The sequence below is a fragment of the Meriones unguiculatus genome, chromosome 3 (genome assembly GCF_030254825.1).
Source record: "Meriones unguiculatus strain TT.TT164.6M chromosome 3, Bangor_MerUng_6.1, whole genome shotgun sequence".
Classification (NCBI taxonomy): Eukaryota; Metazoa; Chordata; class Mammalia; order Rodentia; family Muridae; genus Meriones; species Meriones unguiculatus.
Window position 1 is genome coordinate 13,830,805 of NC_083351.1, and position 13,808 is coordinate 13,844,612.

The window sequence follows — 13,808 nt, forward strand, 5'->3', positions numbered from 1 at the left end:
GGGTGTGGCTCCTGGTCACTGCTACCCAGAGGCCCACTGCCCCTAACACTGGAAGGGCTGCCATCCTAGTGATGCCTATAAGCTTAGCCCTCCTCAGAGAGCCTCTTCTTTTTGGCTTTTGTTTGTTTTGTTTTGATTTTTGTTGTTTGTTATTTTTTGTTTTGTTTTGGTGTAGCCCTGGCTGTCCTGGAACTCACTCTGTAGGTCAGGCTGGACCTACAGATCTGGAGATTCACCTGCCTCTGCCCCTGGAGAGCTGCCACTGCCCAGCTGAGGGTTTCTTCTTCCTGCCACCTCCACAAAAGGCAAGACTGTCCCAGCGACAGAGTCAACATCCAGACCTACCCTAACCAGCTCAAAGGCCAGAGCTCTCAGGGCTGGAGCCAGCAAGCCAGGCCCCTGGTCGCACAGCCTGACAAGAGTCTTGAAGACTAGAGGTGAGGGCTTCAGCTGTAGACAAGGCCAGGCCAGAGCTCCCAAGAGCTGCCTTTGCCTAGTATCAGGGTTCCCCGGAGGAACAGCCAGTTCCCCACAGATACCACCCAAGGTCAAAGAAACCATCAAGCAGAGTTATCAGGCAGTCTTCAAGTGGCAGGGGCCTCCGGAATGCCACAGAGCTGGAGTGGACAGGAGAGCCTCTATCACATCTTCCTATGTATACATCCCTGGAGATCTGCCCTGCTGCCTCCCAGGGATGCTGGGAGATGACACGTGATATGAGGACCTAGGTGCCACATGAAGCTGGTGCTACACTCACTCAAGGATAAACAGGCCAAGCTGCTCTGAGGCCTAGACTCGGCTACAGTGCTGAAGGCAGACAGACTCCTTTCTACTCTGCTAGCCTGGCCTCTGCCAAGGACTGTCTCCCTCCAGGGACATGCTCTCTACTCCTATCAATAAGTCCCCAGCCACTTTCCCAGCATTACCAAGGAGACCTCCTCTTGGGGATGTCCCTGGTCCCCAGTTCTCTCCCCACACAGGTTCTATGGTGACACTGACAGCATTCTAGGTCAGGAACCCAAGTTCAAACCCTGGATCCAACTCCTGTTTGTTTGTTTTCGAGACAGGGTTTCTCTGTGTAGCCCTGACTGACCTGGAACTCACTCTGTAGACCAGGCTGGCTTCCAGCTCACAGAGATCCACCTGCCTCTGCCTCCCAAGGGCTGGGATTAAAGGTGTGTGTCACGACCATCTGGCTGGGTCCATCTCTTTGATACTCCTGTCTTCCCTATAGCTTTGGAAAGTCGTGACAAATCTCTGAGGCCCAACTTCCTCAGAAACAAAGGTGGCATCATGGTGCCAACCCCCTGAGAGTGAGGCAGGGTGACTCTCTGCAGGCGCTGGCTCGCCCCCGGACACCTCCTCCTCCACACTCGTGGCTCGCTAGAGTCTCACCTCCCGGATCAGCTGCTTCTCAGCCTCTGTGTCCTGCTGGACAACAGTGGGGGACAGCACCTTCTCTTCAGGCTGGACAGGGCCCACGGGTGTCTGAGAGGACAGCAGGGCTGGAAGGAAAGAGGCAGGAGCTGAGAGTAAGTACCCGGGAACCAAGCATAAACACACTTCTATGGAAGACTCAGTCTCAGTCACCCGGAAGCCCAGCACACTGGGGACACAGCCCTAGATGGAAGTCCACACCACCACAAACTGCACTGTACACTAGGGGAGAAAGGCAAGCAAGTGAGCAGGTGTGTGATGAGTCCAAAGGAAAGGCAGAGAGGGTGCTCACAATGAAGAACCCAGAGACCGCCCCAATACCGTGGACAGGAAGGCTCAGTGGAGAGTAGATGGAGCTGGGAGCTGAGGGTAGAGGAGAAAGCCATGCAGAGATGAGGGAGAGCTTTCAGACAGAGGGGCAGAGTGAGTGGAAAGGCCATGGGGCAGGTCTAGGCCTGTGCTGGGGTATCTAGAGTGAGGGGTACAGCAGACAGAGAGGGGAGAGAGAGAGACCATGCAGGGGAAGACACAGGAGTATCTGGGTACAGTCAACATTGATGTCGCAGAGAGAGTGGGAAGCCAGGAGAAAGGGGACAGAGGGAAACTGGGGAGTAAGGGTTTACCTGTCCCGTTTATTTATATATCTATATATTTATTTTTTTCTTGTTGTTGTTGTTATTTGAGATAGGGTTTCTGTGTGTAGTCCTGGCTGTCCTGGAACTTGTTCTGCAGACCAGGTGGACCCCAACTTAAAGCCTCCCAAGTACCAGGACTAAAGGTATGCACCATCATTCCTGGCTTATTTATTCATTAAATTGGTTTTTCATGTGTATGGTGCCTGCATGTATGTACGTATGTCTGTGTGCTGCTTGCATGTCTAGTGCCCACAGAGGCTAGAAGAGGGTGGCAGATCCCTTGGAATTGGAGTTACAGATGGCTGTAAGCTTCCGTGTGATTGCTGGGAATGTTCCCAATCCTCCGGAAAAGCAACTGATGCCCTTAACCACTAAGCCATTTCTCCAGCCCCAAGAACAAGGGTTTAGAGAGGAGACTCCCAGTAGAGGCCAAGAGACAGGGGATATTCAATTTTCGGGCAGGCATGCCTGGGGTACAGGCAAGAGGAGGGTGTCGGGGAGAGAAACGGGAGCCCTAGGAGGTGGCCAGCAGAGGCACATGGATACTCCACATCTTGCAAAAGGGACGAAGAGAAGTGTGCAGCAGAGGGAAGAGGCCCCGAATTAATGTTCTTACTGAACACTAGGCTAGGAGTCTCACACGTGGAACAGCACGTGAACTGTGATCCTGGCCACATGGGTGCTATTGCCTCACGTGTTTTCTTTCCTGCCCGACTCCTCCAGAAGCCAGGCAGGTGTCCTGAGTCCATCTTGATCAAGAGCACAAGCCCCTTGGGCTAGGTCACTTGCCCAAGGACCAGGTAAGCCACTGACTACTACTTGGTCTCAGAGGTTCCTTGGTACAAGGCCAGGCACCATTGCCTGCTGAGCATCAGAGCTCTAACCCAAGGAGGGCCCCATCTTGGAGGGCTGTGTCAGCTGCTGCTCTGGGGACACACTGGGGAGCTGGGACTTCTCCCAGGCCAGTCTTGGGGGGAATAGGGGCGGAGGAGAGATGGTAATGGGCATTCTTCTGCCTCCAGCCGCCTTCCACCTGACCACCCAGCCCTCCCCCTGCTGAAAGACATCTAGCAGAAGTATGCGGAGTTAGACAAGTGCACTGTGGCGTCTGGGGATCTTCACACTTTGCTCCAGATCCTAGCAGGGATGAATCTCATGGCCCAGGACTCGGCTCAGCTCCTGTACCCTCTGTGGAGCCTTTCATGATGGATCACAGCCTTCCAGGCTGGCTTGAAGCCTCTCAGCCCACTGTGGGCTGTCTCCCTTAAAGTTTGTTCCTCTTCCCGAGAGAGTCACAGCCTGGGGTCTGAGTCATGTGTGTCCCCAGTGTCCAGGCCTGGTCTACATACAAAGAAATGCCAGGGGAACTTTGGCTGGTTGGACGGGAGAGTTCAGTAGAATGGGCCGCTATGTGCACAGCTGGGGGATGAGGTCTGAATGGGTGGGCGGATAGGAGAAGGGGAGGAAGCGAATGAGGGTGGGTGGGTGTTGGAAGGACAGACGAGCAGGGACTGTGTGAGCAGTGGAGTAGGTGAAAGCGAGGCAAGCACGTGGGAAGGGAGGGGGGAGGGGTAGCTGGTGGCTGGGGCGATGGGTGGATAACTGTGCAGAATGGGTCGACAGAGGCGGGAAGGCAGGAGGACCAAGGAGCCAATGCCAGACTCTTCCACGCTCACCGTTCCTACGAGACAGAGCAACGGAACACTCCGCTGTGTCCCCGAGCCCTGAGAGCCTGTGCTCCAGCCCCGAGTTTGTGCACCTGCCAGATGAAAGACTGCAAGTGGCAACTGCAATTACAGGAGCTGGGTGGGGTGTGGGGGAGTGAGTCACCCGGATGCTAAGATCGTGATGCCCCTGCCACTGAGCCAGGGAGACAGTTGGGTAGGCAGGCGGGTGACAGATGAGCAGCCAGAGGTGGGGAGTGGGCTGTGAGCTTGTGGCTGACTCGGACAGGCCACCAGGCCTCTTCCTGAGGCTATTACCACCGGGGTGCGCAGAGCTGAATGGTGTCAAAGGACCTGCCTATGGGAGCCAGAGAAAACAGGGACATCTCAATCTGCTTGGCCCACCCTCTCTCCCTTGCCCCAGCCTGTCCCACCTGACAGGTTGCCAGGACCCATCTGCTGGGCCAGGATGGCCTTCAGCCTCTTGATCTCTTCCTGGTACTCCCGAAGCAGGGCATCCTTGGGATCCTCGTTAATGCGTGGCTTGTTCTTGATATTCTTGGCCCGGTTGGCGTAGCGCAGTGTGCTGAGGGTCTCGTCATAATTGTTGTCAGCGGGAGACAGGCAGGCCACCATCAGAGTCTTGGTGTTGCCGCCCAGGGAGTCCTGCAGCAGTCTGGTCAGCTTGGAATCCCGGTAAGGGATATGCTTGCAACGTCCATCCACCAGGGCCGAGATGACATTGCCCAGGGCTGACAGTGACAGGTTGATCTTGGTGGCCTCCTTCAGCCTTTCCCCAGTGGCCCCGGTCTTGGATTGCCGCTCACTGCCTGCCAGGTCGACCAGGTTGAGCTTGCCTGCTCGGAGGTGGTCCTTACCCCGCTCATCTGCAGACAGATGGCAGGGAGCAACAGCTGGGTGAGCCCCACATCTTCCCGAGATGAGGGTGGTTGGCCACCAAGGCCCTCGAGGCCTACCACCCAGCCGGGACTACACTGGAGCCTATCAGGGGCTGCCATCGACAGGTAAGGAGACTAAGGCTCAGAGAGGACATGGAACTTTCCCAGGGCCACACAGAAGCCAAGGGGATGGGGGAGGAGCTGGACCCTGGTTCAATTCCCAGGATCCACATTACAGCTCACAACTATCTTTAACTTCAGTCCCAGGGGACCTAATACCCCCCCCCCACACACACACACACATACATGCAGGCAAAACACCAATGCTCAGAAACATAAATCATATAAAAGAGAAGCTAAGGAAGGGAGGCAAAATAGGAACCCAGGGCTGCCTGACTCCAGGGTTAAAAATCTGTTCTCTGAGGACAGGAGTCTCTCTCTCTCTCTCTCTCTCTCTCTCTCTCTCTCTCTCTCTCTCATTTATTATTTATACAATATTCTGCCTGCATGTACACCTGCACACCAGAAGAGGGCACCAGATCTCATTCTAGATGGTTGTGAGCCACCATGTGGTTGGGAATTAAACTCGGGACCTTTCCGAAGAGCAGTCAGTGCTCTTAACCTCTGAGCCATCTCTCCAGCCCCCACAAGTGTCTCTTTTACAACAGTTAGGACAGATGTCCTATGAAAGCAAAGGCAGGGGAGAGTAAAAGGGAGATGAAAAGATCTCCAGGGAACTGTACCCCTCCATGCTCAAGTTACCGGCTCTGAAGTACAGCCCTGCCTCTTCCTTATTGTGTTGCATGAGCACAGCCACACACCTTTCTAATCCTCCAGTGATCCGTCCACAAAGTAAGACCAACCTTGACTGGCCGCATATTCTCTGACCAAGGCAGAGCAATCTTGTAGTGACAATTTTCGAATTTTGGTTTCTTTAAAAACACGGACATATTCATGTGTCTCCATTTTAATCCCAGGCACAGCGAAATATGGCGCTGCTTCGGACCGTCCGAAGCTGACTGTTGCCTCGTGCTCTAGCAGAGGCATTGTTTTGCCAGCTGCAGATAGTTTCTGTGATTGTGTGACAACTGGAATTCTGGGAATTTTTCAGAGGGTCTATAAAAGCTAGAGTCCCCATAGGTGGGGCCGGTGGTTGTTGGTCATTTAGTGAGGTTGCTTTCAGTTTGCTAGCAGCCATGCTCAAAGAAGAAACAAATTAGATTCAGGCATTCTCCTAATTCCTCTTTCCCCTCTATCCTTGTTTCTCTCCTATCTAGTGTTAGGGGGTGAAACTGGGGTAGGAGGAAAAAAAGGGTGGGCAAAAAGTAGCAAGACTGGCTACACAATCTTAAAGGAGATAGAACGTTTGCTGGCGTTAGATGGGTGTCTAAGGGACTTGGGTATGTAAGATCTTTTTTTTTAATGGAGCAGAAAGAAACCCGTACTGTTTTTGGAGAGCACTCTGTAGAATGTACCAGGGTGTACATGAGCCTTGAGTGTGTGCTCTGTGTTCTCACAGCGCACACCAAGTAGGTCTAAGCCTGAGCAAATGAGTCTCACAGCAGAAACCGCCTTGTACACAATGCATCGTCTACTGCGCTGGGAAACCAGAAACGATGTGAATGCCTCATGGGTGACAGCTTAGAAAAGGAGCGAGCGTGGATCATCCTCCGTCCACCAACCACGGTCATGAAGACCCGGCAATGAGTCATAGCAGAAAAAAGAAGAAGAAAGTGGCTAGGCTTAGCCATCAGCCTGTCCTTCAAACCTTCAGCAAAGCTCAAAAATGCTCATGTTCCATCCACTGATTCGGGCAGCTGCCCCTACCCCAGCTGCAACTGTGAGGTCATGACCTCTCAGACAGGCGTCCCGGGGGACACCCAGGTTGATGTTTCCCTCAAGCAAGCACCAGCGCGCTGACCTGGGAACAGGTTACCCAGGTTGCTGAACAGGCAGGACGTAGGGAGCATCAGCCCTGGCCTTGACCCTGGCTCTCTTCACCGTTATGTTCCCAGTGTGGCCTGGGTTGCTTCCTGCCCTATGCTCTTTGAAGTTCTAACTGTGACAGACTGATGCAGCTACAGCATTAGCGGACAAGGTACTGGGAGGCCACGGGTTCAGATCTTGGCTCCTCTACTTCATGATCGGGGTCCCCTACATGAGCAAATCTCTTTACTTCTCAGGGCCTAACTTTCCTAGGTATAAAATGATGCCTGCCAGGGGGGCTGCTGCAGAGAGAGGCACAGAAGAAGCATAGGGAACCCTCAGGTAGCAGTGGCCTACAGGGGCCCAGGGTTTCTTTTTCCTCTTTTTCAGCAGCTCTCCAAGGAAGAGGAAGAGGCGTGTGAGTGAAGGACAGAGAGCATCACTGGAAAAGAGGAGTCATGAGGTCTGAATGGCACACAGACCTGAGGCCCTTAGTAATTTCCCCAGGGCCTGGATCAGGCTGCTCAGGCTCTCAAGTACCGAGCTCCAGCCCTGAAACCTCAGGCTTCTCACCTGTAAAATGGGGGTCTTAGCGTCTAGCTCACTCACGGGGTGGTTGCAAAGAATAGATAAATCATGCACACTGGCCGGCACACGGGAAGCATTCAGCGTTATCTACTGGTTTTTGTGGTTGCTGTTGCGGATCCAGGAAACCAGGTCCATGCACTGGAAGGACTTTGGTCTGTTTCCCTCAGGCAGTTAGGGACGTCTTTTCCCAGTCACGGGGCTCTCCAGACTCCACAGAGGTGAGACACCCTCCTGGCAAGAGCGGGGAACCAGGCTCAGGACATCTGGGCCACCCCCTGCCCACAGCCGGCCCCATACCCACGGCATAGATCTCGATGCTGATGGTGAAGATGGAGTGGGAGCGAGAGGAGTCCTTATTCATCAGGGTGTAGCCAACGGCCCGGTTCTTCCAGCCAGTCTCCATGACGCGCTCACACTGGGCCACACTGTGTACCGTGTGCATGGACAGCCCCTTGACGTACACACCCTTCTCGGGGTGCTCCTTCAGCTGCAGAGAGGAGGACCGGGAGCCTGAGCTGGCCAAAGATCTCTAAGGAGCCCGAAGGCAGGGCCCCGTCCGGGCCACGTGTGCCCTCCCGAGCCGTCCTGTAGTACGCAGGGGCTTCCGTCTGCTGAAGCCGGTTGCACACCCGCCCCTGTTCCCACTTGCCGCAGGAGCTTGGGCCAGTGACAATGCGCACATCTGTTAAAATGGGTCTGAGGTGCCTGTTTCGTGGGCACAGTAAAGATTCAGTAAAATACGGCACACCCGAGCTTTCCGTGGGAGCCTCGGCTTCTGATGGAGCTGGCACCCAGGGCTCTGAATGGGTCTCCTTTGTCCTGTCCACATGGCTTGTGCTATCCCCTCTGATGACACCGCCAGGACAACGGAAATGTTTCCTGATGGCAACAGGTGGAGGTTCATTGGCTGCCCATGCCCACCAGGCTCTCAGCTCAGCCCTCCGGGTGACATCGAGAACACTATGTGTGGCCCGGATGCGCCCAGCCTGCTTCCCAGGCAAGCAAGGAGCTTTGTTGCTTACTCAGAACACCGGAATGCAGTATTTCTCATGAGGAAGGAGAAACACTGGCAGGAGCAGAATGAAGCGCTGGGCGTGATGGGCAGAGGCAGGAGAGTTACTGCAAATTCGAGGCCAACCTGGGCTACACAGCAAGACCATATCTCAGGTGTGAGAGGAAGGAGGGAAAGCAGGATGAGTAATAGGTGTTTGTTTTGGTGTTTTGTTTTTTTGTTTGTTTGTGTTTTGAGACAGGGTGGCCACATTGATTGGATCCCAGGAAGGGACAGGTCTCCTGTGCAGGAGTCAGGTGTGTGCACAGGTTAGCTCCACCTGCTTAGCGGTGAAGACCTAAAGGGGCTGGCTCTATGGACAGATAAATAACCAAGAAACAGAAAGGTTAAGTGACTTTCTGAAAGCCATATGGCTATGAGTGGGTTGCAGTGACAGAGGGCTTCAGAAACGGGCTAGAGATAAGGAGAGGACAGGCACCAAGGTCAGGCTCCTGCAAACAGGGCCAGGCAGCACTTCGGGGCCAGAAAGCAGACTACATTCCCAAAACCTAGAATCAGGTTTGGGGCACACAGCAGGTCTGGGGAGCGTCTGGTCACCCTTAGAAAGAGCATATCTCTACTGGATAGACAGCCAGAAGTTAAGAGCACTTGTTGCTCTTGCAGAGGACTGGGGTTCAATTCCTAGCACCCACAGGGCAGCTCACCACCATCCGGGGGACGTGACACCCTCTTCTGACCTCTGGAGTCAGTACATAGTACTTATCTATAGTACATAGATAAGGCAAAATACGCTTGGAAAATGATGAATTCATCTAAAAATTTTGTTAAGAAGAGCCTATTTAGCTGGGTGCTGTGGTGCATGCCTTTAATCCCAGCCTTCAGGAGGCAGAGGCAAGTGTATCTAAGTGAGTTCAAGGACAGCCTGGCCCACCTAGTGAGTTCTAAGACAACCAGAGCTAGATAGTGAGACCCTACTTTAAAAAGCACATTTAGCCCACTGTTGACTTTCCTGTTCAGTCAACAGACCTCAGCGCTGCCCCATGAGGGATGTCAGCTGGCCTCTGTAGGCCCCTCACTAGTCGCCTCACCTGTAAACGAGGGCAAAACCCCACTTCTGTGAAACTGTATGGGAGTTAAGAAGGAGAGAGACCTGTGGTACCTTAGTGGGCTCGGTGGATGTAGGTTAGGAAGAGGGCAGGGATGCTGCCCCAAGCCCGGGTAATTTCCAAAGGCAGAAATAGCCCCCCTCCCCCCATCTATGACACCCTCACGGGTCCTTCCCACTACTCCTACCCTCACTCACTGCCAACACAGGTCCTGGGGAGGAGCTGAGTGATGGCTGCCAGCTGTCCTCAGTAGCTGCTCGTCTAGGCTGCAGGAAACCAGAGCCAGGTCTCCATGGCAACCAGCTGTGCTACAGCAGAGACCAAGAGCAGCACAGATAGACCTGTGGCTATTGACTAGGGTCCAGTAAGGAGATGTTCCTATGCTCCTCCCTACACATGAGTTGGGGAGGGATTTTGGGGAGGCCCCCACAGGCCCAGTCCACCATGATCTTACTGGGTGAAGATCTGGGGTGGTATTTATACTGGCTTGAGTGTGAGGAGGGAAGTTGGCTTCCCCAACCTCTTGCTAGTCTCCTTGGCTGAACAACTCCTAATTATAAAATGTACCAGGCTAAATGCATGTGCTGTGGAGCCTCGGGTTCCAATCCATCCACTCTGTGTGCTCCTTGGTAAATAGGTGCCTGAATCACAGAAGATGAGAACAGGATTCTCCTCCTACGCTTACATGAAAACCATCTGCATGTCACCCACAGAGCAGCATATCAAAGGTCCAGAGCCCATGGGGTAAGCATCACTGAGATATCTGTCACCTGCAGCCCCTGAGGCCTCTAAGTGAGGCCTCCCCCAGGGTCCGGGGTAGCCAGGAAGAGACAGAGTCCCCATGGCACCCACACAAGTTGATGGAAGGTCTATGAGCAGGTAGGACCCTGAGGCAAGCCTTCTGGAGCTCCCAGCCCCCACCCAACTCCTCTTGCCTGTTTCTCTGGCTGAGGTTGAGTCATGACTTATAGGCTCCCAACACCCTCTTCTGGGAGGGGGGGGTGCTGCAGGTTGGTGGCAGGGAGGGCAAAACACTGCAAGGCTTGTTGTGCTAAGCCAGCTGCAGGAGGATGGACAGGGCCTTGAGTGGATGGATGGAGACTGGGAAAGGAGGGTCCAGTGCAGTGTGTGGCCTGGCACGCTGGCATGCTGGCATGCGTGGGTTCTTCCCATTAAGTCTTTGCTGAAAACAATCAATGGGTGACTGTCCCTTCATCTCTAACATTGGGATCATGGCTCCCTGGTGGACTCTGGTGGGGAGGCTTGGTTAGATCAGAAGCAGCATGGGTGGAGGGAGAATCTAGAGGTACCCAGAGCAGGTGAAAGCAGCATCTCACACTGGCCTCTCCTCCCTGGACCAGGCCGCCAGCTTGTAAGAGCCCCAGGAAGGAGCAAGACCAGAACCTCTGGCCAAGACTAAGGCCAAAGGGTCCCAGATGGGATTCCATGCCTTCTCACTAGCTTCTGGCAGTATTTGTTTGTTCAATCTCCCTCCCTCCCTCCCTCCCTCTCTCTCTCTCTTTCTCTCTCGCTCTCCTTCTCCTTTTCTCTCCCTCTATCTTTCTCTAGGTGTCCTTCCTTCCTTCCTTCCTTCCTTCCTTCCTTCCTTCTTTCCTTCCTTCCTTCTTTCCTTTTTCTTTTTGACAGTCTCCCTATGTAGTCCAGGTTGGCCTGAAACTTGCAATCCCCCTGACTCAGTCTCTCCACTGCTGGGATTATAGGCTGTGCCATTAAGCCCGGTCTGGCAGGTTTTGTGACCTCTCTTGGTCATGCTAATTCTGCCTACCCAAACAGGACCCTCAAGTATGTAGCTTTCCTCCCACTGTTAGGAAGCAGTGCTCTCCCATCCTGAACCCAGTCTTTGAGGGGACTGAAGGCAAGTTATGAAATGTGCTCGAGCTCTGATGAAGCCAAACCCAATCTTCACCAACATATTCTGGACTCTACCCTCCAGAAGCTCCACTTGGCACCCCGAATCTTTGCTGGGTTTTCTCTAATCCCCAACAGCTTGAAACAGCTCTCATACTGAACACAGGTCCTGGTACTCTCCCAAGGGGCTCGCCCTGTTTACTGTCTTCAATCTGCAATAGCCCTTTTCGGTTTTGTTTTGTTTTGTTTTGTTTTTGTTGCTTATTTTGAGTTAAGAAAAAAAAGATTTGTTTTATACATAAAATTTGTTTTATACATGTGAGTGCTCTATCTGCATGTACACCTGCATGCCAGAAGAGGGCATCAGGATAGATGGTTGTGAGCCACCATGTGATTGCTGGGAATTGAACACAGGACCTCTGGTAGAACAGACAGTACTCTTAACCATATTTTGAGGTTTTTGAGATAGTTTCTCTGTGTAGCCCTAGCTGTCCCTGGAACCTGGCTCTGTAGACAAGACTGGCCTTGAACTCACAGAGGTACACCTGCCTCTGCCTCCCCAGTGCTAGGATTAAAGGGGTGTGCCACCATTGCCCGGCTGTAATACCCCTTTTCAAAGTAGACCAAGATGATGGAGTCCTAATCATATAAACATCATTATTATATGATGTTTGAGGTTTGGAAGCTTGAGTCAGGGAGACCTGGGTTCAAGTCCAGACCCAGCCACTTGCTGCATTACAGAACTGGGGTAAGTTGGGGCTTTCCCAGCCTGCTTCCCACCTTGGTAAATTACAGATGACAACATCCACCAATAAGGTTACTCCAAAGATGAAACAGGATAACGTGCCTGAAGGGCCAATAAAGACCGAGTGCGTAATACCTTCTTTTAGAGCATCATAATAATTTTGTTTTTGTTTTTGTTTTGAGACAGAGTTTCTCTGCATAGTCCTGGCTCTCCTGGAACTCACTCAAGACTCAAGAGGCCTGCCTCTGCCTCCCAAGTGCTGGGATTAAAGGTGTGTGTCATTTCGATGCCTAGCCATCATAATCATTTTTTTTTTAATCAGTGAAAGTGCTTTCTAAGATAGAAATTTATTGCAAGGCTCCACCCTGTTCCAACAGAGGTGGCCTTGCCCAGCGTGAGGCCCAGCCTGTGTGGCGGCAGCAGATCAGTAACAGCCCCACACAGTATGGCCTCTGAGGACACTCAAGTTCAACAGGCCCCACTCTGACCAGATGTATGTCCACGGTCCCAGTGCCAGGGAAGCTGAGGCAGCAGGATCCCGAGCCCCAGAACTGTCTGATCCTAGTGTCTCCCTCTGACCTTCCTGGCCTCCCCACATGGGGCCTGCACCCACCTCCAGCTTCTGCTTGGTGTCGGCACCCAGAAGGTCACGGACATCTTCATTGTAGATCTCCAGGTAGGAAGCCCGGACTAGGAACTTGGTGTTTTCTGCGCACTGCAGGAAGTAGACAGAGCACGAGAAGGGTGTCTGATGCCAAACCCACCTGTTGCCCAGGCCTCTACAGATGGGACATCACGGGAAAAGGGAGGATGTCAGGCCGCAGGGGCCCTCACCCCTGCCCTGTGCTGCCGGCAAACCTTCCTCTCCAGCTCCAGGACCCTCAGGCCTCCAGGCTGTGTTACGGCTCTCTGCTCGATGTGCTACCTACAAACCTCTTGGGAAGGGAGATGGACGCCTCCCCATGACTCAAGGGAGAAACCACAGTTGAGTGCCAGCAACCGCTCCCTGGACCAGGCCCTGGCTTTGGGCTGATGGACAGGAGCTGTTGGGGCCATCACAATTGGGAGTTGTCTAGTCTTGGGTCTATGAGCTAAATATACAAAAGGCTTCCCTCAAGGCTTGGTGTTCAGGAAGCGCTCAATACATGGGGGAGCCATGACTTTTATAACTACTTCCGTCACCATGTTCAGCGTCATTTCAACCACATGAAATGTTGAATGAATTTTAACATTCAAAGACAGCAGGAGAAAAACATGGAGCCAACAGCTAGCCTCTTCTCTGTTTTACATTTTTCACCCATCATCTTCTCAGGTCCCAGGGCCTGCCTCTGCTGAGCCGTGTAGAGTCTAGAGCAGGTTCTGGCAGTCACTAAGGTCCATGCCTCAGCCACAGGTGCCCTGGGACCATCGGCGACACCAGCTCTACCCCTTCCCATGCGAAGCCCGTACCTGAACACTCTCAAATACATGCTCGAAGGCTCTGGGAATGATGCCTCTCTGGCAGGGGGGATCCGGCAGGCCCTGCATGGTGAAGGACTTCCCACTGCCTGTCTGGCCATATGCAAAAATGGTACCATTGTAGCCCTCAGTGACACCCTGCGTGAGAGGAAACCAAAGCCAACTGTTGGGCTGGCAGGTCCAGGTGGGCACCACGGCCCCCAGCCCACAGACTCGGGTCCCCTGCCTGGGTCTCCCCCTAAACAAGGCACCTCTCTGCCAAAAGGAGGGTGCTATCTAAGAGCCTGTGCCTGGAAGCCAGCTCTGTTCAAATTATAACTCCCTGCTCGTTTTGTCTCTTCGAGTACTGCTGAAGACAGAACCCAAGATCTTATACATGCTACGCAAAGGCCCTACCACTGAGCCACACTCTCAGCCTGTCTCTTCTCTTTACCACACGCACTTGGACTGGTCTTTGGCACACAGCGTA

General features: G+C 53.3%; 1 protein-coding gene across 10 annotated transcripts in view; it reads right to left on the reverse strand.

Annotated features, from left to right (window-relative positions):
- Positions 1–13,808, reverse strand: part of Kif17 (kinesin family member 17) — a 45,427-nt gene that overhangs the window by 25,223 nt on the left and 6,396 nt on the right. For 9 of the 10 annotated variants that reach the window (XM_060379218.1, XM_060379215.1, XM_060379217.1 and 6 more), the window contains exons 2-6: positions 13,331–13,477; positions 12,495–12,596; positions 7,447–7,636; positions 4,171–4,623; positions 1,396–1,505 (exon numbers count right to left, since the gene is read on the reverse strand). In XM_060379218.1, the coding sequence (XP_060235201.1) occupies positions 1,396–1,505; positions 4,171–4,623; positions 7,447–7,636; positions 12,495–12,596; positions 13,331–13,477 (1,002 nt within the window). The remainder of the gene's footprint in view (positions 1–1,395; positions 1,506–4,170; positions 4,624–7,446; positions 7,637–12,494; positions 12,597–13,330; positions 13,478–13,808) is intronic. The other variant, XM_060379219.1, reaches the window with a different exon arrangement.